Source organism: Podarcis tiliguerta (assembly GCF_965153285.1).
Source record: "Podarcis tiliguerta genome assembly, chromosome: 7".
NCBI lineage: Eukaryota > Metazoa > Chordata > Lepidosauria > Squamata > Lacertidae > Podarcis > Podarcis tiliguerta.
Genome location: NC_139540.1, coordinates 27,543,844 through 27,567,565, shown reverse-complemented (window position 1 = coordinate 27,567,565; position 23,722 = coordinate 27,543,844). Strand labels below are relative to the sequence as shown.

Genomic DNA, 23,722 nt, shown 5'->3' with positions numbered 1-23,722 from the left:
AAATAAGTAAATAAACAGACCACCTGGGTGATCATTTCATATATCTTATAAAGTGGACTCTGGTCCAGAAAAGCATTTGTCACAACCAATGTGTTACCCTTTAAGATGCAATGGGACTCTTAGTTGTGCGTTAGCAAACATGGAGACTGACCAGATCTCCAAAGAATATGGATATGGGAATTGATGATTTCTTCACCGGCAATACGCCAGCAATGGGACCAACAATTGTCTTCAATATTCCAAATTGCCATGTTGGCCTTTTATCTTTATGACTTCATCAGAAAATATCCCAACCTTCTTAGAATTGAACTAGGATTCTATTAGGACTCCTTTGGATAAAACAATGATAATGTAGGTCTCTATTTCCACAGAACCAAAAGGAATGCTAACAGGTAAGCATGTAAATCTTCAACAAGTCTTTTGTTACTTAGAGTTTTATCCAGATGTAGATAAATGTCAGAGATAGTTATATTTTTAAATACATACTTTTCATTTTTAAAAGGATCTGTCCATTTAAATGGAGATATAATTTGAAACAAAGTAAGAACCAGAGCTATATTCTTAAGTGTGTGGAATTCTTCCAGCTACCACAGACTATTATTACACGTGGATTCTTGTAACAGACGCAGCAGATACAATGGCATCAGATGGTCTGAAAATTCCATATGTGGTTGTGTGATCTTGACCACAGGAAATATGAGAGCAAATACTAAAATAATTGTTCTGTAAACTAGACTAGACTTACAAAACTTGTGGCGCATCAAAATGAATTCAGACCACCACTAGCACTTGGCAGGCTTAAAAATCCTGTTTTCTAGTCAAAAACTGGAGATTTTATTAAGAACCTTGGTGGTCACAAGTTCTGCTAGTCTGAAACAGAATGAAATAGTGATTTTTAGCAAACAGTATGGATTGATATGAAGACCAAATACCAGCTTCTTTTCCTTTCAATGGGAGCAATGGGAGCAGGAGAATTTGGCTGGCATAATATTCCAGGGGTTCAGTCATAATTTTGACCTATCCCTGTGTGAAAGAATCAGAGTGAAACAAAGTCATAGTCTACAAAGAAATGTAGACTAAAAGAAAGTGCTCTACATGGGTTTGCAATTGTTAAGCAATAATTGAGAAGATTTTGGGTGCTCCCAGGTGTGTGTGCATTGTGGGATCAGTGCTGCTTCTATAGCACTTGGGCATGGCCATGGCCCAGTATACCTGAAGGAGCGTCTCCACTCCCATCATTCAATCCGGACACTGAGGTCTAGCGCCAAGGGCCTTCTGGCTGTTCCCTCACTGCAAGAAGTGAAAGTTACAGGGAACCAGGCAGAGGGCCTTCTCGGTTGTGGTGCCTGCCTTGTGGAACGCCCTCCCACCAGATGTCAAAGACAACAACTACCAGACTTTTAGAAGACATCTGAAGGCAGCCCTGTTTAGGGAAGTTTTTTAATGTTTGAAGTTTTATTCTGTTTAATATTTTGTTGGGAGCTGCCCGGAGTGGCTGGGGAAACCCAGTCAGATGGATGGGCTATAAATAATAAAAAAACTATTATTATTATTGTCAGAGCTGGCTCCAGGTCCCAGCTCACAGAGGACCAACGCTAGCTGGTAGTAACGTATAAAAGTCTTTATTGAAGTACAGTTTCCATTTTCAAACCGGAGCACCCCAGCTCTACGTCTAGGGTTTAGACCGGCGAAGCTCCATCTGAATCTCCGCCCCCTGTACACCAGTTTAAGATTCTAGCCTTACTCCACCTCTTCCGTCTCTCCTTTCTCCTCTGGGTCCTGCTACCCCCCGGGGTCCCTTCCTTCCTGGATTCTTCCGACCCAGACGTCGACCCCCCTGACTCCTCCCTCTCTCTTCGGCGGGCTTTGGGACCTGGCTCCCTATCCGGGCTGCCAACTGCGCCGCCCTCCTGTACATTTGAACTTGGCGCGCGCGCCCAGCCTTCAACCTTCCTCTCGACCGTTTCCTCGCTCCCCGATGTAGGCGTGGCCAGTCCTGCCTCCTGCCCTTCTGCTGGCAGCGCGCCGCCTGATCCCGATGCCTGGGACTCCTCCCCCCTACTGCACTCTGGTGTGGACGCTGGTCCTGATTTCCAGCTGCTGCTCTCTGAGTCCCCTCTGGCCCCTTCTTCCTGGGGTTTCCCCCTAGGCACCCCCCTTGCCCTGACCCTGGGAGCCTCTTTCTGTGAATCTTCCGATTCGCTGGAAAGACTCAGAGACCTCGGACCGCTGTCATCGCTGACATTTCCTTCGGACTCCTCCCCCTCGCTCTCCATTTCCTGTGCCTCTGCTCCTGAACCCCTGACAATTATTATTATTATTCATTACATGCAGATTTTTTGCACTGCCCACATAATATCATTGTCATAGAAATGTCAGGCCTTACCCCCACCCCACCCCAATTTAATCTGGATTTGCACTTTCCATGGAAAATCTGAAAAGTTAAAATAAAAACTGTGGTCAGTAACTTGTTTGTGATTTCCGAGCAACCTAAGCCTCCATCTGGGAGCATTCCCATCAGGTTGTCTCATGCAATGTCAAAGACTACAATATGGTCTCTGAGCCATATTTGCCTGCAGTTATGTGATGGGTGTATTGGGTGACCCAGCCCACACATGGATTCAACCATAGTGATCCATCAGGGATTTATACAGCATTATGATTCATGCTGCCACTTAAAGAGAATTGCTAATAAATTTCTGGGGCTATATTACTAGATCATTTCCTTGCTTATTTATACATTCTATGCCATCAATGTGTGTGGCGCTTTATATATATCTCTGAGCCCAGGAACCTTATAAATTTAATGAGCCACGTCATATTATATCATCTATGTATTTGTGCCCAAGGGCACAAATTGGGACATGTTATGTAGAGATGACCCTATGATCTTGCCCTTACACAGGATAGGGTAGAACACATCACGTCTGTGGAGTCAAGATACAAAATCCTCTAGGGAACAGGTTGAAAATTCAGTGATCTCAGTAAACATGAAAGCTGGACACATAATTATAAAATAAGATAAAAGTTGGCAATGACAATTGCCAGGCACTACTCCTAGGAAATAATAATGAAATGCTTGTGCATGCAGTAAGGAACAATTGATCGGACAGCAGCATCTCCAAAGCAGGTGGTTAGAGGTTATAATGGAGAAGATAACAAACTGAACATATGCCAATAGTGAAGTTGTAGTTCAAAGTATTAAAGCCAGTGGGAGCATCCCCCCCCCCAGCTTGGTGTCATCAGTAATATTCACTGCCCAATGTTAATTAAACTACTCCCAGTACAGATCTTTAGGGACCTCCCCACTTCTTCTTTTTCTCTTTACTTTTATCCATTGTGAAAGTGATCTGCTAAATTCCATGTTCTGCTTTCTGTTTCAAAACTTGTTAACTTGTATATAAGCAGACCTCACCATTTACGCTATGGCTTCTCAGTTTTCTTAGGTGTGTTTAGTGAGGGATTCATCAAAGGTTTTTGAAAGTACATAAGCTTCAACTGTATAAATATTGTATATCACACCTCTAGTGGAAATCGGCAAATTAGCTGCAAACATATCTGAAAGTTCAGGTCAGGTAGCCGTTGCTAATCAGCAGTTTGGACAGTACTGTGTTAAGAGGTTGTGGGCCTGAGCAGAAAGATGATACACCGCTTTGGAAGTGAGATGCAAAAGCTGCCAGCCCAAACCAATTTTTGGTATTTGACTTACATACTTATGTATTTCCTATAAGCTCTCTTCCCATTCTATCTGCCTGAGACCCACATTCAGAAAACATCTGAGACTTGCTGGAAGAAACTAGTGTTGCTAAAGTTTCTGCATTTCCCATTGACTCTTTGGAAGTTACTCTGAGCCAAGAATATACTTTTGTTTGGAAATATCCATCTGCTTAGGAACTATTTGTTTGTTTTGGGGGGGTGTTTCTTTTCTTCATCTGATATAATTTCACTCAACCTTTACTTTCAGTCCTTGATGGTCATTTTTTCGTCTCCTGCCACCCCTGGTTTCTCTTCTTGCTTCTCGTCTCTTTGTGCTTCCAGCTTCATTTCCCACAGTAGGTTCATCCCCTGCTCCAAAGATGTTATTTTGTACCATTTTCTTGCCTGTTGAAAATTCAGAGTTACTGGGTAGCCCCAGCTATAAGTAATTCCGGCATTTTTCAATGCTGCAGTACAGGGTTTCATGCTCCTTCTCCACCTTATAGTTTCTAGGCATAAGTCATTGAACACTTGACCTGGTACAGATTTGTACATCAGCTGGTCGGCGATCTGTCTTGTTGCTCTCATAATTTCCCTCCCTTATAATAACTTGCAAATCTCGTGACTTATATTTCTAGGTGTCAAGCCCCTTATCCTGTAGGTGACTGTGAATCCATTCTATGGCCACTTCTTCCCATTGAGCTTCAGGAACTATCTCTTCCAAACACCTCATCATATTCTCACAAAGAGTTTTGGGGTTCTCACCTGATGCTTCAACAAAGCCACGCATGTGGACATTAACCCTGCGCTCCCGAACTTGGATATTGATCATTCTCAGATCCCATTGCTCAATTTTCACATTATGTTGCTTTATCTTTTCATCACTGTTTTCTACTTTCTCTTGGATTTGATCCATCTTAGCTTCCACTCTATCTATTCTTACTTTGATCTCTGAAATTGCTTTGTCCATTTGAGTGGCAATGTCTGTCACTATCTGGTTTCTGAGATTCTTGTTACCTTTCTGCATTGTTTCTTGTGTTGTATCCAAGCTATCTACTGGTTCTTGATGCCTTTTTTCTTAGATTTTACCCCTAATTTCTCCATGCTCCTTCTCTGAGTTCCATTTCCATTTTTCCCATTTTTGTAAATTTAAAATGTATACCTAATTTTGGAGAGAGAGAAAGTCACAGTGTGCAAAGGGACTCATATATTTTTATATGCTCTCTGGACCACTCAGAATTGAGCCTTAATTGTGCCTGTTGGCAAACATCAGGAGAACTGCTCTTCTTTTTATATTCTTAAGTAGACCCAGTAGGCTCAGAGAAGAACCACATTTTTTCTTTGTCAAGCATGAACTGAACAATTATCAAATTCACTTTTATTCAGAAAGCTCTATGAAAACATTTAAAAAAATTTCAGCTCAGATGCTGATAGCCTTCCATCTGTCACATGGAGCTGCTAAGAAGGATTAGGAAATAAAACTAATTTACTGGAATTAAAATGAATTTAATTCGTGCCTGGCAAGGAATTCTGAATGTGAACAGGAAACATTGGTTTCAACGTCAGTAGAAAAAGCAGTAACTCTGAAATTGCAGATGCTATTGAACAAGGACTCTTAAAAGTATGGTTATGCTTCTTTTGTACTTCTTTCACCCGATGAAAATGTTTGTTTTCAATTGGGTACACCTTGAATGACACACATCTCTGGCAATTATTCTGTGTCATTTATAGTGATCCAGTTATTTTCAGCAATGATTTGGGGCTGCCAAACATGTTGCAAAAATTCAAAGGCTACGCTTGCCTTGCTTCATTAGATGCATGCTGCATGCCCAGAGCACCTGAGGCAATTAAGCATCTGTGCCCATTTATTCTTCCAGGCTTTCCAAAACTTTTCTTTGAACATTTTTACATTTCCCTCTCCTCCCAGTTCTGGTCTCAGAAGCATTCTGTCGTTAGTCCTCAAGTCCCTTAGCACAGGATAATGTTGCTCTGTTCACAGTGCGGAGGATTCCAAATGGTTCTTTGCAAATTGAGTGTAATACTGAAGGACAGGCTGTATTGGTTCCAAAAGACTTTTTTGTTCATCTGTGTGCTAAAGCCTCTGTTTGCAAATGGCACATTTTGTCAACACTGAAAACATTCACGGCGCAGAAGTACAGAGCTCCCAGATTACACATCCACATCTACATGTGTGCATGATATTGTGAATTTCACTGGCCAGCATTTCACATGCTGATGCAATGAGATAATATTTACCACATCATTAGGAAACACTAAAGTTCAAACAATAAGATTTAGTATTTATATGGAGATTTAGAGTGCTGAAGGCATTTCACATCTCTAACAAGATCTGCAAAATAGGTCAGTAATGTTATTGCTGTATTGCAAAAGGAAAGACTATGGTATAGAATGGGACAGGGCAAAGTCAAATGGATTTGGCTACAATTTTTAATCCAGTATAGGGAACACAGTCTGTTAGCCAGTTGCTAGACTCAGGGCTGGCCCTACCATTAGGCAAAGTGAGGTGACTGCCTCAGGTCATAGATCCTGGGGGACAGCAGAAGGAACTCCTTGTCTGCTCTCCTTGAACTCATTGGCCATTCCTGTCTGTTGGAGGACCAAGCAGTTAATGCTACCCTATACTGCCCTGCACCCTAGGTCTACTCAAGCATGCTATCATGCCTCCAGTGTTTTCATCTTTTGTACATTGTTCTGTATTTTTAAAATGTTAAGCTATGTACACATTTTTCAAAATAAATATTTGTAACAATGTCGTAGGTCTTAAGAAAGTGAACTATGACCAGTTGGATGCGTTATTGAGCATCAAGGGTCTTCAGAGATGGTAAGTTATCCGGTGAGTTTTGAGGAGGATGTTAACTGAAGCTCTTATTATGAAAGCAAAAATATAGTTTGATATGGAAGGTCTGTGTAAAAACAGAACTGTTAAAAAGGGGTGGGAGAGAGATAATTGTGTATTTATAACTACATTCAGATATACATGAATTAATATAGCTTCTTCTTTTTACTTGGGTGATTTTCTTCTCTTATCCCCCCCTCCCCATCATACTGAACACAATCTTGAAGCTATGTACTGTGGCCAGTCAGATGCTAGGGTCTTCTCGGTGGCGTCGCAACGGGGGGACTGTGACACAGTGCACCCTGGGTTCCATGTCTGTGGGGGTGACAAGAAGTCACCCCGCAGGGGTTCGCGGCAGCGCGAGCAGCCATCGCGCCGCCACAGCCGCATGTGGAGGATCCTCCATTTGTGGCTGCAGCTGTGAGCAGAGGATCCTGGCGCTGGCAGCAAACCGCTAAGTACAGCGCATGTGAGGCATCACACGCATGCACTATACGTAGCAGTTTGTCGCTGGCGCTGCTCCAGTGCCATACAAACGGTGCCAGGATCCTCTGCTCACAGCTGTACTGGCAATGGAGGGATCCTGGCACCGTCCATACGGTGGTGGAGTGGCACCGGCGGCATACTGCTGCACATGTGCCCTACGTAGCGATGCCCGCCCTGCGTGTCACGACACCTTCCTTCGCCCCTGTCTATGAGGTCTTAGGCCTCATCTGCACAACACAGTCAAAGTAGTTTCATACCATTTTAAACAGTTATGGCTCCTCTTAAAGAATCCTAGGAAATGTCAGTTATTAAGGGTGTTAAGAATTGTAGCCCCTCACAGAGCTACAATCCCCACCCCCAGTGATTTAACACTCTGGACTCTGGGAATTATGGCTCTGTTACATACACAGCATGCATCCATTTTAAATTTACAAAATGGCTAGAATGGAATATTCAAAGACAATATTCACTGGGGAAATGGCACCTTCCTCCACTGCTGTGATCTCAATCCAGTTTGGAGTTCTCTATGGCTGCTGTTTGTTAAAAAAAAATTAAAGAACTCTCAATGTCTTCTCTGGTTTGGTCTTAGTCTGTTTCTTGGCCATCGGTTTAACAAGCAGCAGCATCAACATGAAGGCTGGCGTTGAGTGTTTGAGGCTGCTTATCAAAGGCCTCAATGTGGCACAATTCGATTGAAATGTCTTGAAGGGAGGCACAAACCCAGTAAGCTACATTGTTGCTAAAAGCAACCACTCAAATGGAAACTGGAGATTTTAAGCACTTTGCGATGAGTAGCCTGCACAGATCATCGAGGAATGTGGCTAGGAATTAGAAAGCCTGAACATTTTCAGATCAATCAATCAAGACAAGTCTGAAGAAGATTAGTGTACTGGATCTCTTTAAAAAGGATGTAGTCTGTTGCTTTGTTCTGACACAGCTTTCCCCTCAGGCTGCAAGCACAAAGCTTGACAGTTTGCTCGAAATTTCTGAAGCCCAAGGAGATAGGTCTTCCTGAAATGCTGTAGATGCAAATACATACACACAGCTAATTCTCCCCTGGCCTCCTCGCTGGCCCAAGTAGGACTAATTAAGCTAGCTAGCCCTGGTGACTATCTAATGCTTATTAGATGGATTTCTCCCAAATTGATTTCTGAACGTTGAATTTTATTGTTATTCATGTTTTTATACTGTATTTTATGCTGCTTCTACAATTAAATTTGTTGTTAGCCGTCCTGAACCCGGTTTTCTGAACCGGGAAGGGCGGGGTAGAAATAATAATAATAATAATAATAATAATAATAATAATAATAAATCAATGGCAAGGGACTTGGGGTAACAAATGCATCCATTCTGTTCATGCTTCTATGGAAATGGGACTAGTTTTGATTATTTACAGAGAAGGTTCCTACGCCTGTGTAGATTAATAGAAACCTTCTGCTGTACTGATCGGCTGTTGAATATAACAGCCAAAAGCTCTTTGGTGGATACACAGGAATCAAGGTTCTTTTCGCTGCCCCCCCATGAAATATTTGAGGGGCCACCCACCAAAGTTGATGGGCATGGCCATTCAAATGGGGTGTGTGCCATTTCTTTGGGTCAATTATGCAGGGTGGGGCTTACCTGCCACCGCCCCCATATTTCATTCAAGTTGGCACCTCTGGGTGGATTACATGGTTTGGGCTTCTTTTTCTTCACGAGATATGAAAGTGTACCCACACAAAAACCCTGCTAATCAGTAAACACTGCTTTTGTGTGTGTGTGTGTGTGTGTGTGTGTGTGTGTGTTTAATAAAGCCTTCCCCAATTTAGTGCATTTTTGGATTACAACTCCTGTAATCTCCAACAGTAGCCATGCTGGATGGGGTTGATCGGAGTTGCAGTCCAAAACATCTAGAGGGTACCTGGTTGAGGAGCACTGACCTACAGTATATCTATTCAAACAACCTAACTTGAGTTGCACGCAGTGCCTTCAGGCCCAGGAAGGGGATGCTTATAAAGAACATGGATATAGTAAGTTCAATGGGCATTGAAACATGGAGGTACACATGTCTCTAGATTTGACTCTGCATCAGCTGCACACACATACACTTCCCACCCCCTGTGTGCAGATCTCCTTTGCTAAATGGTGGTGTAAATAGTCCACACGAGAAACCTACCAAATACTGAACCTGGTCAAAAAGTAATTTTGAAAGTACAGTCGTACCTTGGATCCTGAACGCCTTGTGAGTCGAACGTTTTGGCTCCTGAATGCTGCAAACCCGGAAGTTAGTGGTCCGATTTCTGTTTGTTCTTTGGAACCCGAATGTCCGTCGTGGCTTCCGCAACTTCCAATTGGTTGCAGGAGCTTCCTGCAGCCAATCGGAAGCTGTGCCTTGGTTTCCAAACATTTTGGAAGTTGAACGAACTTCCAGAACAGATTCCATTTAACTTTCAAGGTGCCACTGTAATATAATACTATAATACTAGTAGATATCCTAATGCCTTATGAAAATTGTACCATATTTCCTGGAATATATAGGATGCACTTTTCTTGGACAATGGTGACCGAGAGTAGTAAACCATTTCTGTGGTGTAGATTTCAATGGTAGGAGCCAGGCTGACACTTCATTTCCCTTGATGTGATCCCTAGTTCTAGATCAGTTCCTATTTCATGTAACTCCATCTTCCAGTGATCCATTTGTTCTAGTGTTATCTGGAATATACATTTACTTGGAAGATAATAACTCAAGAGAGTTCTTTGGTATAATCAGTCAACTGCTTGGGGCCCCCTCCAAAATGGTTGCCTGACCTGCTAGCAAGTCAGCTGTAACTATGATGAGATGCTTTCACAAATACGTCCCCTCTGTAATCATGTTAGTAACAAACTTGATTTCTGAGTTGACATGACCCTTTGATAAATCATTGCCTCAACAGAGCTACAAGGAATTACCTGTTGTGCAAATGTCTGTCTATGGAGTTTGAATTTAAAAACTGACTTAAAAATCACAGTGAGGTAGATGGGCTGAAGGATGTAAGCCTGAATAATTTATTGATGGCATAACCTTTGAATTCAGGACATTTCAGAACTGCATTTCTGCATAATTAAGGGCAATTTTCTTCAAGATAGAACATAATTAAAGAGGAAAATTCACTTGGGGTATATTTAGATGATGGTGACATTAGTTAGACGCATATCAGACTGCACCTGCTGCCTTTTCTAATATGGAAGGCAGAGATTTACATTTTTCTCAGGCCCTAAGAGAAGGCTAAAACATTTAAAGGCGATAGAAGATATTGCCGACTTTTATTAATCTGAGAAACTGTACAAACAAAACAAAATGAATGAAAAATGTAAAAACTCACTTCAATTTCTCACTTCTGGCATGTTTCTGAAACATAACAACATTCTCTTTCTGTTTTGTATGGTAAGAGACATGTAACACCAAACCCAGATCATATATATAAATTAGACCAGGGATGGGGAATATTATTGAGACTGAGGGGCACCTTATCATGGGAATGTTCTCGCTCCATGTGTGGCATTCCAGTTGCTGGAAGAGCAGAGGCAAAATTAGTCAAAATTGCTAACATAGGATTGCACTCTACCCACAGGAAGCATTGGGAAAGGTTAATTGGTGTACCTACTTTACTTAAGTAGATCGGTGTAATCTACTTTAACCCCCTCAGCTTATGATTATGAAAAAGTACTCAAACTGACTAATCATTTGTTCCAAAGTGGAGGAGTGATTTGCAGGAGAATATGACCTAATCTTTGTATGGGGTCTCAACGTTGAGCAGGTTGACGAATGGAGAAGCAGGGGGACAGAGCCCCCCAAGTGTTACTAAATGAATTCACACACTCATAAGTTTTGCTCTACTAATTTCTGAGCTTACCCAAAAGGCTCTGAACATTGCCCCAGCTGTTGTTAAATTTAGAACCACTCGATTGGGGAAATGACTAGTCAGAATTCTTTTAGCTAATATGCTTCCTTCACACTGTTTTTTCTTTTATTTAATACAGCTTCTCGTTTAAATGCTTCATTGTTTTTATTTTGACAGTGGTATTGCTTGGGATAAATTGTTTTATGTTTGTGATCTTTAAGATGTATCTAATTTGACAGGGGTATTGCCCTGGTTTTAGGTTGATAGTTTTTAGGCTGTATCTAATCTTAGTTATTCTTGGTTGAGCGAAGCAAGGCCTTTCATTTAACTAGCCTGTTGTGATGCTGTTGTAATTGGATTGCAAACCAATAAGCAGTATGCACAACAGAATAGTTTAATAACTCCATTTAAATACAAGATATTGGAATGAAATGTGGCGATGCATTCAGGGCACCACGCTTTCTTACAAATTCAAATGTCAGATTTCTTTCACACTCAACACCAGGTTGAGACTCATGCCCATTTTCAAAGTGGGGCAGAGGAAAAATTGAAAGTGCAATGTGAGAGACTGAAGACTGCCACATCAAGACAGCTGAATGAGACTTGCTGTTTATGCTCAAAACAACATCCTTTATTTTAAGCATGAACCTCAGCTCATCTTACACATCCATTTTCAAGGCTGACGAAAAAGGTGGAAAACACAATGCAGTGTGATGTGTCCCTTTGAAGATTGTGACACCGGAATGAAAGCTGGTGTGCATGCTCAAGGCAATTTTATTTTTCATAGAAGCCACACTCATTCTCAAGGAAGCTGAACACATGTGAAACACAGTGTAATTTGCTTGAAGACCGATACACTGGAGTGAAAAAATGGAATCTACATTCAGAACAGCATGCTGTAATTCAACCCCCTCCATCCATTTTAAGAACAGTTTATGGAGAACTTGCCATATCAAAGAAAAACAAGCCAAGAACCCTTTAGAACTTGGAACATATGCATCTATACATTTGGTTGCAGGAATCATAAGAGCAAAACAAGCAGACAACTGAAAACAAATGTACAGTCCATAGCACACGGGTCCAAAAGAGTTTGTAGCATGACATCTGAAGAACTGCCTTTCAAGTACTAGTCATTATTGCACTATTATATGAAGCTTCATATGGGACGCGGGTGGCGCTGTGGGTAAAACCTCAGCGCCTAGGACTTGCCGATCGCATGGTCGGTGGTTCGAATCCCCGCGGCGGGGTGAGCTCCCGTCGTTCGGTCCCAGCGCCTGTCAACCTAGCAGTTCGAAAGCACCCCCGGGTGCAAGTAGATAAATAGGTACCGCTTTATAGCGGGAAGGTAAGCGGTGTTTCGTGTGCTGCGCTGGCTCGCCAGATGCAGCTTGTCATGCTGGCCACGTGACCCGGAAGTGTCTTCGGACAGCGCTGGCTCCCGGCCTCTAGAGTGAGATGAGCGCACAACCCTAGAGTCTGTCAAGACTGGCCCCTATGGGCAGGGGTACCTTTACCTTAATGAAGCTTCATATAGATGGCTGGCCCTTTCATGAGGCAAATGGAGGCAATTGCTTCAGGTGGCAAGCATGTGGAGTGGAAATCTCCTTGTACTACATGCCTTCGCTACCTGGTCCTGCCACTTCCCACCTGCTGCCCCCTAAAGTTTAGGCAGCATTTTTAGTCAAAGCAGTAAACCATAACAGTGGCTCAGACACTCTCATGAAGCCCACGGAACTCAGTGTGGCTTACTTCTGAGTAGGCAAGCATAGGATTGTGATTTTAGCACTGCTGTATTTGCTCGTCATTGGTGTGGATGGCGGTTGACTCAATGACTAGCACAACCTTACACCACCTTCAGGTAGTAAGCAGGATGTTGGATCATGTCAGCTGAACCTTATACTAGCTGAAGTACAAGTAACAGCATTGCCTAGAACTTTACTACCGAACAAAATAATCACTGTTTCCCTATTTCTCTTTAGGGATAATCCTTATACCACTGAAGATGCTCATCAAAAGTTCTTGGAAACTTATCCCAAAATATTCATTAAAGAAAAGGCCATATTGCCAGGGATTCCTGAAAAAAGAACAAAAGGGTAATTCATATTTTAAACAATTCTGTATTTCATGTGAAAAAAAGTGAAGGCTAGGTATGCCGACGAGGTTATGAAGTCAGTCATCGCCACCACATGCCACAGACTAGCTGTGGAACACAAAGATTAGTAGCTAGTGGTAAATTCATTTTCTGCTTGAGCAGAAACATCTGTTTGTTGCTTCGAAATGCATTTGTCCTGCCTTTCAGAAAGTGATTGGTTGCACGCACCCTGTTCATAGTCCAAGTGCGCTGCAATTTTCTGAAAGGGATAATGGTGGCAAATGTTTTTCTTCAGCGCTGGCTAAAATTCAATCCATGGATCATCGTTGTTCTATAGCCATATGTACTTTTTGTTAAACAAATTAATGAAATCTTCCATATTGCTGGCTTTTAGATTCTCCTGCAGTGCAACTGAGTATAGGAGAAAACAGAAAGCTGAACAATATGCAATTTAGAAGGAGTAGATGTTCATGCCACTTCTAGAAGCTTTTACAGGGTTTAGAGAGAGTCACCTTTTCCAACTAACTTTCTATGGGGGATTTTTTTGAGGGGAGGGGCATTGCCCAATGCAGAACATCTGCTCCACAAGCAGCAGGTTCTAGATTCAATCCCAGGCATCTCTAGGTACTGCTGGGAGTGCCGCCTGCCTGAAACCCTGGAGAGCCATTTCTAGTAGATGTCAGCAGTACAGAGCCAAATAGGCCAATGGTCCGTCTCAGTATAAAGCAGATCCCTGTGCTTCTAAATTTAATGTAAAGCAACATTCCATGTAAGGTTGGGGAAAACTTCTGAGGAAAAACAAACCACCTGAGGAATTCTGAGGGGACCCAAACATGTTTAAATCATGTAATTATTGAAGCTATTGCTGTACCTGGCCTGAAGTGAAAATGAGATGAGAATTTAGACATTCCTTCTCAAGTGAAGCAACTGAGCAATCTCAGGAGAACCCAGAAGAGTTCCTATGAGACTTCTTGCGGTGTGGTGTGGTGTTGGAGATGCTGCAGCTGGGAATGAAGGACACAGAAAATGTGGACCAGAAATTGAGAGCAGAAATTGCTCAAGTTTTGGGCTTCTTTACTTTGGGGAGTTAATTCATGTTATTACATTTCATTAAATAGTTGTGTGATATTGAAGCAATAGACATGAATTATACAACTGCACATCATAGTGAAGCATTTCCAGGATTGCAGTGAGCTAATCTGCTCATTGAGACACTGCTTTCTTCCCCTTTCTTCTCATCACTTTTGGGCTCCTCTTTCTTTTGCCCCATTTAACCCACCAACAGCTTATCCTATGCATCCAGCAACTGCCTACAGCAAGGATGGGGAACCTGTGCCCCTCTAGTTGCTGTTGGACTAAAGCTTCCACCATCCCTGACCATTAGGCATGCTGGTTGGAGCTAAAGGGAACCATAATTAGGGATTAACACATTTGGCTATCTCTGATCTAACTGCATGATAGATCTAACTGAATATGCCAGGGAGTAAAGTTTGGCCCCTTTGCTTGCAGAAATTGTGCTCTGCCATTCTGCTACAGTCCTTCCTGACTTTAGTCTACCCTGTGTAGCTACATCGTCAAGGAAATCTGCCTCCCATGTCCTTCTCCCATACTTATCTCTATCCTGCTTATATCCTCCAGATGTTTTGGCCTACAACTCCCATGATCCCTAGCTAACAGGACCAGTGGTCAGGGATGATGGGAACTGTAGTCCAAAACATCTGGAGGGCCAAAGGTTGGGGATGCCTGCTCTACACTGATTGGTGGCAATCCATGTTATAAGCAGAGTGAAAAGCTGGTAGGGCTTGGGGGGATCATTCACACATGTCCTTTGTGATGTTAATGGATGGGAAGCCCGTGAGCCAGAAAGATTCAGAAGGAAAGAGGAAGAATGGGAAGCAGGATGTGGAAGATGTATTTTACATAATTTTGGTGTGTGCAGAGGTGGAACTCTAGCTTTGGCTGCATACTGCTAGTTTCCATTTAATCACTAAGCCTTGATAATATGAGGATTGCTGACTACTCTCTTTTACTTGGCAATTGTCTGGCTCATCTGGCAGAAGAACTTCGTTAAAACTAGGTGCTGATCTCAGGAAGTTATCTTTCACTTTCTTATAGACTCAGAGCTCAGCTGTGATGGGTCATTAATAATAATAATAAAAATAAAGTAAGTGTCCGCTGCGTGCGATTGCAGGGGGAGAGCACCCATCCCTATGTGTGTGCATTCCTCACACATGACAATCTATACATGCCCTATGCTATAGAAACTCTATTTGTCTAGGTACAGACAAATTGGTACAGACAGTTGGCAGTCTTATAACACAAGATGAAATATGCCAGGAGGACAGCAAACTGCAACGAAAGAGCTCAGGTGCAACAGTGGTTAGGTTGCAGTTCAGCTCTAATAGTGGTAAAATGCCTCCCAGAAGAGGTAGGTATGATAAATCTGGTGATGCCATTGTAAATTTCATTTTTACTTTCAAGGCCTTGGGGGAAAAATCAAGGAGGGTTATATATTTTCCGCCACTCACATTGGTCAATATTATTTAGCAAACAGGAATGCTTTGGAAGAAGATGATTACACAACAATATGACCTTTCTTTCCTGGGAATTTATCATTTAAAGTTTAATCTAGCCCAGTGTTCACAGAGATAGGATTTCTAGGTTACAGTGGACAGAAAGTCAATCTCTTTGCTTTCAGGAAAGCATTCAGTAAATTACGGCACTTAAAATTTTCTTCTCCTTATTTTTTAACAGAAAAGTAAGTTTTACAGATCAGCAAATTGCGCAATCTTTAAATGGGCGAAATATTTTAGCAACTTAGACTTTCTTCCTTGCTGATGCACCAAAATTCTTATTTTAATAGATACTTTGAATTACTTTTAAGTACCGCTATGCACTCAGAGTAATTTTGCTTACAAGTGAGCTGAGGATCAATGCAATCAGCTAATAAGATTATACACATTAACTGTAAAGCAATATGCTGTAAGGGAACAAGGCAGATGCATACAAGATTGAATTTATTGCCTGTTGCAGTAATGTTCTGCGGATTTTTTAAATTTTATTTTGCTGGAATTGTGTTTTTCTATATATATATTTGGGGGGAGGAGAGAAATGAGACTACATGCACTGAAGGCAAACTGCAGCAGACCATCTGAGAAGAGGCATCTTAATAAACAAAATGTTATCCCATCACCAGTGCTACCCTTTTACAGAACTTTACCGTGAAGAAACATTGCCCTAATGTAGTATTCTGCCTATCCTGGGATGCAGGAGTTTAGTTTGGTACCAGGTTGAGCAGCATGGTTTCTATCAAAGCAGAATGATGGGAAGGGGAGGGAAATACAGTGCTAACCCCAAAGGTTTGCCTCTGTAGTTAGTGCTGCTCTTCAGATTCAGTCAAATGAAACCTTGGTTATGTTGACCTACATACAGCAGTTGCCAATATGGTGCACATGGGCACCAGTGTGCCTCTTACTACTTCCTATGACACACACAAGGACTCAGTAAGTACTGCCTCAAAAATCTACAATGCTTAAGATACCTTTGAGTTGGCACACATGTCTTTTCCCTTTCACTATTATCCTTATCAGCTCTGTGAGGTAGGTTAGGCTGAGAGCTGTTGATTGGCCCAAGGTCCTCCAGCAAGTTTGATTAAACCTGGGCTACTCTTCCCATCATCAAGACCTGGAAAGGTGAGGTAGATAATTTCAAGGCTCACAAGCTGGGACTTGTGTTCTGTGATTTTATAGGCTGATGCCATTTTAATCCATACTAAAAGACCAAAACAAAGGAGAAGCTCATTTTCAACTGGTGTATAATTATAATTAATGCTGTTCCAACATGTCCTTTTTACTTGAATTTGCTATTTGATTGCCTATGTGATATTGTATTCAAATGCTTTCTTTTTAAAAAATCTATCTGATAAATTTATCAGTGCTGCAATAGTAACAAGAGTAATCTGCTAACTCAAAAATCTACTGCAATAACGTTTTCCTTCATAGCAGATATGAAGGAAACCTACACTTGAATTTTGTGAAATACGTAAATGTTTATGCTGGACCAAAGGAAGAGAAATTGGACTACTGTTAGATGAATTATAGAAAATTATTAGAGATATAAACCTATAAGCCTGCCTTATATTGAGTTAGACTGCTGGTCCATCTAGCCCTGTTGTCTGCTCTGAGGCGCCATCTGCTCTTACATTCAAAGCAATATCATGGCACTTGAATTCTGGGAACTATAATTTGCTAAGGGTGCTGAGAGTTGCTATGAGAACCCTGGTCCCTTTACAGAACTATAATTCTCAGAGTTCCCTAGAAAGGGAGTGACTATTAAACTACTCTGAGTTTTGTAGCATTGTGAGGGGAATGGGTGATCGCCTGACAACTCTTAGCAACCTTAACAAATGACAGTTCCCAGGACCCTCTGAGAGATGGCACGACAGTTCGAAGTGGTGTGATACTGCTTTAAATGTATAGTGCAGATGGAGTCAGACTAGCAGCAGATCTCCAAAAGGGCAGGGTTTCTCAGCTTTGCTACCTGAATTCTTCTTCTTCTTCTTCTTCTTCTTCTTCTTCTTCTTCTTCTTCTTCGAAATCCCTGGGAATGTATTTAGGTTGTGAAAGAAAGGGGTTAAGTTCACCGCATGTACTTTGTTAAAGGAAAATATTATGAAGATGATGTATAGATGGTATTTGACTCCTGTAAAATTAGCAAAGATGTATCATAATTGTGATAATATATGTTGGAAATGTAAAGAAAAGGAAGGAACATTCTTTCATATGTGGTGGACCTGCCCCAAGGTGAAAGACTTATGGGAAAAATTTATAATGAATTGAAAAAAAATGTTGAAATATACATTTATAAAGAAACCAGAGGCCTTTCTTCTTGGAATAACAGGTTCAGAATTGCCCAAGAAAGATGTTAATCTATTTTTGTTTGCCACAACTGCAGCTCATATTTTGTTAGATAAAAAGTGGAAAACTCAATAATTACCAACAGTAGAAGAATGGCAGATGAAGATGATGGATTTTATGGAGCTAGCCGATCTAACCGGAAGAGTCCGCGACCAGAAGGAGGAGGAACACCACGAAGAATGGAAGAAATTTAATGATTATTTAGCTAAATTTGTTAAGCTAAAATAACTGGAAATAGCTTCCAGATACGTAATGGACTTAGGATTGTATTTATGTTAACTGATAAAATAATATGTTTAATACAAGGAGAAGATTTAAAGATGTTAATGTTTAATTTAAAGGGTATCAAAATTGGGATTTGGAAAACCGTTATAAGGATATGCAATGAAATTCAACTAAGGGGAAACGAGGAAGTCATTTTACAAAGTAAATAACTGTTATTTTCAATAAGGTTATGATTTATGTTTGTTATGTTTTGTTTGTTTTGTGTTTTTGTTTGTCGTTGATATTGTAAAATCTAATAATTTTTTTGCCCCCCCCCCCAAAAGGGAATGTATTTAGGACCTTGTGCACACACAACACACACCCCACCACGGAGATATGGTTCATTCTCCAAAAGGCCAAGTACCTGTTGGTGTTCCACCAGCCTGTGGGGAGATGGAATGTGTGAAATGCCCCTGGAAAAAGGTTGCTAATCATGCCAACATTATTTTGGCTTCCCTCAAAATTCTTCAGATGCTTTGCATAAGAAAGAAACACAACATTTGCTTCAGATTTTGCTTTGTGCAAAACCCAGTGATAATGGAGTGATGTGCAGAATGCCTGGAAAAGTTTTGTGTCTCTTACTTAAACTCTTCTGGCTTGCCTCAGAATCCCTCAGAAGTTTTGCCTGAGGAGGAACTCCCAATTTTGCTTTGAATGATTAGTAACATTTCTGTGGCAACCCTTGGTTCCTCACAAATGCCATGGTATAAGCATGTGAGCCTATTAACCTAATAAATCATGCCCTGTTTTCCTAGAAGTTACATGATGAGTTTGCTCTAAATCTAACATTCTGTTTCTCCTTTGTGTCCCTAGGGTACATTCCTGTGAGTTTGGCAAAGTCACTGTACCTAGCAAAGCTTCTCACAACATATCCATCTATTTAAATTTGATTAAAAAATGCCAGAATTTACGTTCTGGTTCTCCAGAATTCGTAGAGAAGTTGAACATCCTAATAAAGATACTCAGAAAGATGTAAGTATTAAATTCATTCTTGGCCTTCTGCCCTTTCCAGCTCAGTTCTAAGGTCTTTCAAATATACCTCATGAACTGGCCTGGAAAGATAGCAGTGAAACTTATATGGCAGGGATAGGGAGCCTGTGGCCCTCCAGATGTTGTTGGGTTCCAATTCCCATCATCCCTGGCCAGATTGCCAGTGGTCAGTTGTAGTCCAGAAACATCTGGAGGGCCAACCCTGTTGTAGGGGTATATTCTTGTGGATGCATCCTAATCACATTGCTTTGAATGAATTGCTTTGCCCATGCCATCTTCTAGATGGTTCGTCTTTAAATTGCTGTGCATTTTGAGGCAGGGATCTCAATTCCTAAAGCTAGCAAATGCATTATCATTCCAGCAAAAGAGCTGTGTTTTGTTTTAGGTTAAATTTTAAATATTAGTAGCTAACTCTAATCCCCTACCAAGGCAAAGTGCATTTATACAAATTTCTACTTTGTCACCTTTGCTAATTTATGTCACTTTAAAGTTCCATGTACATTGAGGGCAATATGTTGTTATTTACAATCAGCCCTATAACTTGAGCAAGAGATGTTGAAAAATGCGTAGTTATAGTTTCAGCCGCAAGGCACTTGCTTGGGTGACACTTACACTAAAATTGGAACAATAGCGAGCAGATTAACTTGCTCCTGGTGCAAAGATGACACACAAATTCATGCAGCATCCTATATTTTTATACTGTCTGAGGAGAAAAGCAGTTACCCCAGTGTGTGTGCCATGTTCCCATGAGCAATGTTGGTGTGAAGCAGAGCTATGTACCTCCCTTGTGGCTTTTTAGAAGCCTGACAGGGCAACCCTCACAGCAGAGGATCCAAAATTAGATCACCACTGTTTAATGAAGTTAAGCAGCCAAAGTGTGTGGAGAGATTTGATCAGGATTGTGACGCTGGATGATGGACAGTTACCCTTTCCCCCAAGGTCATGGTCCCAAGGAAAGAACACCCTGAAAGCTATTTGCCCTACAAGGGGGGGAGGACTGCAGATACAAGCATTGTCCTCCTTGTAGGGCAAGTAGCAGTTTGGAGGGTGATTTTAACCAGGAAAGTGACACAGGGGCATCAGGTGTTAAACCTCCTAAGTCCTGTTAGATCTCACCATTGCCACAGCTCCTTTTCAATTGTTGAAAAGTGGCAGGAGATTCAGTCGCAGGTCTCAAGCCCCAAGAGACATATTTTATTGTGCAAAGCCTTTGACAGGATGGCATGACTGCCAATAGGAAGTATCTGTGTGCTCTTGTTTGCTGGCTTTCTTGTGACATTTATTGTCTCATTATAGCTGAGCAGTTTTCATGATTCAATGTTTCAGTAGGATGGTTCGAACAGTTTGCTTGCATTCTATTATTTTATGTGAGTTGCCTTTTGATATGTTGGGGTCTGAATGTGGGGTGGAAATATATAAGTAAAGAATCATGGTGAATACACAGTCATGATAATTCCACCACTAGATCACACGTCTATGCCGACTAGATAATCCAGGAACAACTTTGCCCTTAGATCTGATTCTGAATAGTACTAGCTCTGATGTCGTTTCCTTTTGTAGGTGTTTATTCTAACATTTGCCCTGTCCTGTATATGTTGTAGCATCGCCAGGGCTGTCTTAAGCATATGTGGCGCTGGGGTGGAAAGATCCGCCCGCCCCCTACCCCCAGGTTGCCCAGTCCCAGGTGCGCAGGAGGGCAGAGCTGGCCGGCCACCTCAGCGTCTCACTGGCTCGGTCACCCCCAAACTCATGCCGCAGAGCTGCCCGCAGCAGAAGAGCCCGCTGCAGCACTCTGACCAACGGGTGGGCTCTTCCCTGGGCTCAACTCTCGGGCCCCAGACTCTCAGGCTGGCGCCCCTGAGAGCCTGGTGCCCAAGTGCTCCACACCCCTAGTGCCTATGGGTAAGATGGCCCTGAGCATCACTACCTGTGATTCTTGAAGGTTTCTCTCTCTCAATTTTCTCTCTCAACTGTAAATGACGGAGCAATCTCTATTTTCATGCTAGCAAGTCATGTTGTACTGTTTAATTTCCAAATGTTAATTAACCTGCTCTCCAGTAATGTCAGCTGCTGTTGCTGCCACCACTGCTGCAGCCAGCTTGTCTGTCTGCCTCGGTGCCAGCGGTGGGGGAATGCAGCATCAGTCTGTCAGCACTTGGGCACATATGTTGTCTCCATGCTGTGCATCAGGTTTAGGTGCCAAAATAAGGTGTTAACAGTTATTAGGTCTGCGTTTGAGATCGAGGGTTTGGGGGGACTTGCTGAATGGTGGCTATGATTATAGAGGCACATGGCAAGCCAGAATGCATACTCTGCTTAATCTCAGAACTGTGCTACAGCTGTCAAAGGGAAGCCAGTTTGAGATTCCTATAATTCAGTTAAATGGGGATTCCCCTCTATTGATAACAAACATAGCCTATTATATCTATTACAATTAAAATTGGCATCCTCTTTACTTGCCTTTCCTTACCCTATTTCCCTGCTCACATTTTTAAAAATACTATTTTTCAGTAGGAAAATAATCAAAAAGAACTTCCAGAAGTACATATTTTTATTCTCTGTGTGTGTGGTTTTTTTTTTTTTTGTGTGTGTGTGTTTTGGCGGGGCTGTATGGATGGGAGGGAGGAACAGGTCAAAAAGGCTAATATGACATGGTCTAAAGTAGGGATGGAGGAGAAATTTGATTTACTTTGCATTTAAAGGTGACCCTGATTTGTACTTTCTGAAACAAAATGAGACTCAAAACACAGCCATCCTTTGAAATTCGTGTTTCTCTGAATTCTGTGGTGTAGTCCTCTAGCCCAGTAATTGGTACAAAAATTTGTATACTAGCGTAAGAAATGGCATAGAATTGCATATATGCATAGGAAAGAAATGTATATATGAGGAGAAACTAGCTCTAAAATGCTGATGAATGTTCACGAGGACTTTAAAAACAAATTGCAAAGTGATGGGAGAAACCAAATTTAAGTTTAGAAAAATAAGATGGTGAGAGAAACTAAAACTGACAGAAGCCCCCACCAAGATCAGGTCTATAAATCAATCTGCCTCCGAACATCTGGTGCCTGAGGTGACTGCCTTACTCTGCCTAATAGTTGGACCAGCCCTACACAAGATGTAGCCACTTTGCTGAGCTACGCAGGTTGGGATCTGGTCAGCGCTTGCTGGGGTGAGAAATGTGCCTGGAAAACACCAGAAGAAATGTGGGCTAGAAATGCTTTAAACTGCTTAATGTTCCTTAACCACCCATTTCTTTTCTGTGCTCCTGAGTTTATATTCTGTGTACAGAAGCAGCTCACCAGGTGTGGTAAAACCATAAAACTACAGATGTAAAACTCTGGGTTGGAACCAGACTTGCCTTTCCATGCGTTTCCATTTATGGAAGGAACCTTGATCCACTGGAGGAGACGTGAATATAGCTCAGGCATAGGCAAACTAGGGCCTCCAGATGTTTTGGGACTACAACTCCCATCATCCCTGACCACTGGTCCTGTTAGCTAGGGATGATGGGAGTTGTAGTCCCCAAAAATCTGGATGGCCGAGTTTGCCTATGCCTGATGTAACTGATTGCCACCTTCTCCCTGCAGCAGCCATACTGTTGTAGGGGGTTCTCTAACCCTCTGAAGCAACCTTTGTGGGAGCAAAGGAGGCTAAAGGAATTGGCCAAATTTACTTCTCCTTTCCTCCTGTGGAGAAACTTGTGGGTAGACTTCTTTCCACAGTCAGGATCCAACCCAATGGCTCAGAGACCGAGTACACATCATATGTTGAAAAGCATGTGTCCACCCGCTTCAATAATCCTTGCAAAGTTGGTTTACTCCCCACAGAGCCATAGTTCTCAGCACCCAGTTCCCAGGAGTCTGGCAGAAGGTGCTTTAAATGTATGGCATGTATGAAGTCCTTAAAAAAACGAAAGAAAAAGATTTGGTCAAGTGAATTGCTTTTTTAAAAAAATATATCCAGAAGTCTATTTGAATCCCCTCCCCCAACCATCTTCTCTACAGAGATGAACTCATAACTAGCTGTGAAGAAAATTCAGCTTGAGCTTTCAGCACATCATGTGCTGCAAATTCCCTTGCCTCATCCATCTGCCAGAGAATTTCAGGCCCTCCAGAGAGTGATGCCTGGAACATGATTTCTTCCCTGCTCCCATCAATTAACAGGTTTCCCTCTGAGAATATGGTGGAACTGAAGATAATTCTGTTTCTGTGCCATGTAGATGCAAAGTTTTTTCACACACACACACAAAAAAAAGACTTCAAGGAGTTTTTCCTTAAAAATAATAATGCTGTAGCTTAAACTTGGATCTATTTTATTTTATTTTTTTGCTGGAGTTATAGCATTTAAAGGAACAAGGTGTTCCACTAAGGAATCTTTTTCATTTTAGGATTTTGGGATTGGGGTTTTTAAAAAATACAGATAGCCCAAGGAATGGATAGTCTGTCGATAGTATCCAATGACTTCCCCACCCTCACCCCATATGCTCTACATGTCCCCCATCTGCTCCATATACAGTGGTACCTTGGGTTACATACGCTTCAGGTTACAGACTCCGGTAACC

General features: G+C 41.8%; 1 protein-coding gene across 2 annotated transcripts in view; it reads left to right on the top strand.

Moving 5' to 3' along the window:
* Window positions 1–304: 304 nt before the first annotated feature.
* CNBD1 (cyclic nucleotide binding domain containing 1) overlaps window positions 305–23,722 on the top strand; it is a 130,669-nt gene continuing 107,251 nt past the window's right edge. For both annotated transcript variants that reach the window (XR_014513893.1, XM_083451233.1), the window contains exons 1-4: window positions 305–392; window positions 6,475–6,538; window positions 12,879–12,992; window positions 18,985–19,143. Coding sequence is in view for 1 of the 2 variants with exons in the window: in XM_083451233.1 (XP_083307359.1) it covers window positions 383–392; window positions 6,475–6,538; window positions 12,879–12,992; window positions 18,985–19,143 (347 nt within the window). In the remaining variant the exon portion in view is untranslated. The remainder of the gene's footprint in view (window positions 393–6,474; window positions 6,539–12,878; window positions 12,993–18,984; window positions 19,144–23,722) is intronic.